Consider the following 4313-nt stretch of genomic DNA (forward strand, 5'->3'; position numbering starts at 1 on the left):
TCTTTTGTAATGTACGTGATTTATATTGTATTTGCGTTTAAAATTGATTCTTAGTTAAATATAATAATTATTATTTTGTTATATTTTACATTTGAGTTGTTACTACATGGTTACGTTTAATGCTTAAAATTTACATTATTAATGAACCTGATTTAATAAATAGTAAATAATCAATAAATAATTGTATTGGTGTTTCATGTTAAACTAGCCATGTTTACTAAAATCGTATATGGACTGCGCTTTCTACTGTACGGTTTTCTACTAATTAAAACTAACTATTAACTAAAATTATTAAATTCAATGTTAATAATGCTATCATCGTATCAACGATCACGTCAAAACCTTAATTCAAAATATTGCTGGCTGTCAATTTTATTTTACTGATTGCTTGTTGTCAAGTATACTTTACGTGGTAACTAGCGCCATAAACAATATAGTGGCAATAAATATTGATACAAATATTTTAGTTAATGGTTTACTTACACTTTTGATTAGCAATTTAAAAGTTAATTAGGACAGCAATTTGATCAATGCACGCACAATTTTAGCTTACGCTCAGCTTTTGCAAGTTACGTACTTTGATACGAACCGATTCAAATTACATAGAAACGCGCAGTCCGTACACTGTTTTACATGACTTTAGAATATATTAAATTTTTTCAATGTGTTTCTCGATGTTAGTGCTAGAACATTAATTTTCGATGAGCAATGGATTTCAAATTGTTTCTCTTGATTGATTAACTGGATATTTTGATTTAATAGTCAATTAAAGAATTACTCAATATTTTGGATGTCTTATTACTTTACCCTAGAATACCATATTACTTGTTTATTTCAATGTCTAACAATTGCTAAACTTAGTGTTTATGTTATAAAAAAGGCACCTCTGAGTAACAAGTTTTAATAAATTGGAAAATTAATATGTACATTATTCTTCTTTAACATTTTCATCGACAGTTTCAACTTTAGCTGGCGTTTCATCTTTCTTTGTATCAATTTTATCAGATTCTTCGTTAGACTCTTTTGTTTCCGGTACCGGTGCTTCCACATCCGGCACGTCTATTTCTTGGTGAACTTTGGCAACAGAGTATAAAGTCACGTGACCATTTTTTTCGGAATTTCTCGACTCCTTGATCTCTACTATAGCACTTCTTACTAATATTATCACATAGGCATTAAATACTGAAATATACAACAATAATTATTTTCCTACTATCCAAAAATAGAGTGATGAAAGTGTAATAGTTGAATTGGTGGTGAAAATGAAAATTTATCATAAATATTTTCCATCGGCTTTCGTTATATGTCAACAACCGCAATCAGCAACCGCGGTACAACAAGACATTGCTTCTTGTAACTTTACTTGCTCAAACATAGGTGATAAAACAGTATCGACAATCCACCAATAATTTACCATTGTGATATGATTGGCGAATTAAATAGACAAACATTGAAACTGTAATTTTTTTTGTGAACTGTAAATATTTACAAGATTAACGAATTGGCGAAACAAATTAGTAGTAAAAAAAATACCTTAATAGATACATCGTTATACGGCTGAATAACAGATATATAATGAACCCAAAAAGGATATAGACGTATTGATGGTAATTAAAGTAACGAATTACCCATATTGCCGATAAGAGTCAGCTTCGTGAGCAGGGACACTGCAGCTATGATAATGGAGTACACCAGTAGCGACACCACGAGTACGGCAATTAAGAAGTATACATACACACGTAGAATTATTGTGTCCTCCTTGAAATAAAACAAGAATTGATTGATTGATTAATTGATTTAGCCTGTAATATCCCACTTCTGCTTAGGCCTCTTTTTCCATGTAGAGAAGGATCAACGCTTAAGCCACAACGCTGCTTCTGTCTATGATAACAACCGGGACCGACAGCTTAAGTTTTAGATTAGCATAATCAATACACCGCTCTGGTATAGTGGTGCGTGTGCCGAGTGCATAAACGCCGGCTGTTGTAGGATCGGTTATCCATGCATCGGATGATATTCGTACAATTTTTTTTTCGTTCTGGATGTCTGTCCTTGTGTGTCTCCCCACCGTGTCCCGGAGAACACGTTAATCTGCCAGTCCGGTTGTTACTATAAATAGTAAAAAATTTATCCACTAACCGGCAGTGGAGCTACGTGGTGGATTAGTCTCCAATCCTTCTCCTATACGGCGAAAGGGTCTTATTTTACCTATGCCCAGAAGTGGGGTGTTGCAGACTGAATGCAATGCAGGCGTTGTCTGCCATACTAAAGACATGTTTTAATTTACTAAGTACATACACTTAACTTTTTTAGATAATAATGTATTGGAAAATTGCAGCAATTAGGAAAACAATTTCGAGTGGGATGTTACAGACTGAATCTTCGAATAGTCGTTGAATGCAAACAGTTCTGATAACACTTGACGTGTAACAAATAGTCATATTACACATTTTCAACCGTTTTGGACAAAACACATGAGTTCACGCCATTTTTGGCGCAAACTTGTGAAGGCCTATGTCCAAGAGTGGACTGTATTAGGCTGAAGTGATTATGAGTGATGAAATATTTAAACGATCTATTTAAAATTTTGTATATATTTTTATGTAAAGATCTTATATGTTAAAAATCGTCTTGTGTGTGTACTTACTACTGTAGGTTTACCTGCCTATCAATTTTATTTAAAAATATTTCAAAATTAATTTTTACTCACACGGTACATTCCACAAAGCAACAATACACTGAATCCTAGCTCAACCGAATACGCAATGATTCCGATGGCCTTAGATGCATTGTCCTCTAAGAACACTTCTTGTACCTCCATCAAAGGGGGTGTTATGCCACCATCTGATGTGCCTACTAAAGATAAAATCTGAAAATATTAATTTTAATTCATGATGGATGTTGATAAAGTAGGAGGCATTTTTAAATAAATTATTTATTATTTAATGTTATATGAACAAACAAAAACTATTTATTTGATTAGAAAAATATATCTTAACTTTTGTTGAAACAATTAAGAATTCTACCTGTTTTCAAATACCTAATATTTCTTTAGCAATTTTACAACCTCAATTCTGCGTACACTTTACAAAAGCACTTAAAAAGTGTAAAGATTAAAAAAATATTTTAAGCCTGACAATAATTCTAAGTAAATGTAACGAAAAACTACTTACCGCTATAAAAACGTTTAAATATCCTATAACAAGAACGCCTACTTTTACAGGTGCTAAGCAACAACACCTGTCTAATTTAAAATTTATAATAGCGGATTTCGCGTATTCGTATGCCTTATCCATTATGACACAACGTTCGTCCACCGCTCTTACCGTAATGTGTCCGAAAATACACGCAAAAACATTCGCCATAATTAGGAAACGCTTATTGAAAAGGTCAATTATAAATTTATTGGGCGCCTGTAATAATAATTAAGGCACGTTGTCCAGTACTATTTCAAATTTACAAGGGTCTGAAAATCGTCTTTTTTATTTACTGGTTGTAGTATCTACAAGTTAAAAGAAATATTCTCGAAAAATATGAAGTCTTTAGGACTAAAACTTTCCTAGTTATAGACACTTGTATGTCTACAAAAATTATTATTTTAGCACTATTATGTACGTATGTATAATACAACCGTAGGTCGACGAAAAAATATTCAAGTAAACACATTATTAGATATAACATAAAAAGTACTAGTTAGATTTCAATTAAATTTAAATGGGACCATAAGACACACCATCCTTCGATTAAAAAAAATATTAAATCGGTCCACCCAGTCAAAAGTTACATACAAGTGTGTAAATAAAAAAAAAATCAAATTGAGAGAGGTTCTTTTTTGGAAGTTGATTAAAAATGTGTATCTAACATGATTTCGCCTAAGCTTTGCATACATTTACTCGTACGTACTGATTTTTCGTTTTCTGAATGAAGAACTCTCAATTACAAATTAGTTTTTCATTAAACATGAGCAAATTTTTGACTGAACCTTTGCCAAAATTGCTTTTTAATTGCACGTTAAGCAATTATGGTTTTCCCGACTACCGCATGTAAACTTATTCTAAAGTGAGTTTGTTTTAACCACTACCACTGGTTACCATTGATATCTCGGACTCTTGTCCCTCTTCAAAATATTTCGTAGTGGAGAAATTTCCCATTTTAATAAACGAAAAATAATATTTACTATTTCCTTGCAGATATACGATTAGGTTATTATTATTACTTTCAAATTACTCATTCATGAGTTGTAAACTCATAGTGTAAACAACTTATTTAAAATTTATTAATGATTGTATTTTGAGTAAAAATAAAACAAAAAC

General features: G+C 31.7%; 1 protein-coding gene across 1 annotated transcript; it reads right to left on the reverse strand.

Annotated features, from left to right (window-relative positions):
* Positions 1–928: 928 nt before the first annotated feature.
* On the reverse strand, positions 929–3328 carry LOC123660946. The gene is made up of 4 exons (XM_045595965.1): positions 3174–3328; positions 2711–2869; positions 1629–1758; positions 929–1182 (listed from the first exon to the last, which is right to left on the reverse strand). Exons 1-4 carry the CDS (start codon positions 3294–3296, stop codon positions 929–931), a joined length of 666 nt encoding a protein of 221 aa, XP_045451921.1. The 5' UTR covers positions 3297–3328.
* Positions 3329–4313: the final 985 nt, after the last annotated feature.

Source organism: Melitaea cinxia, chromosome 16 (genome assembly GCF_905220565.1).
Source record: "Melitaea cinxia chromosome 16, ilMelCinx1.1, whole genome shotgun sequence".
Taxonomy (NCBI): domain Eukaryota; kingdom Metazoa; phylum Arthropoda; class Insecta; order Lepidoptera; family Nymphalidae; genus Melitaea; species Melitaea cinxia.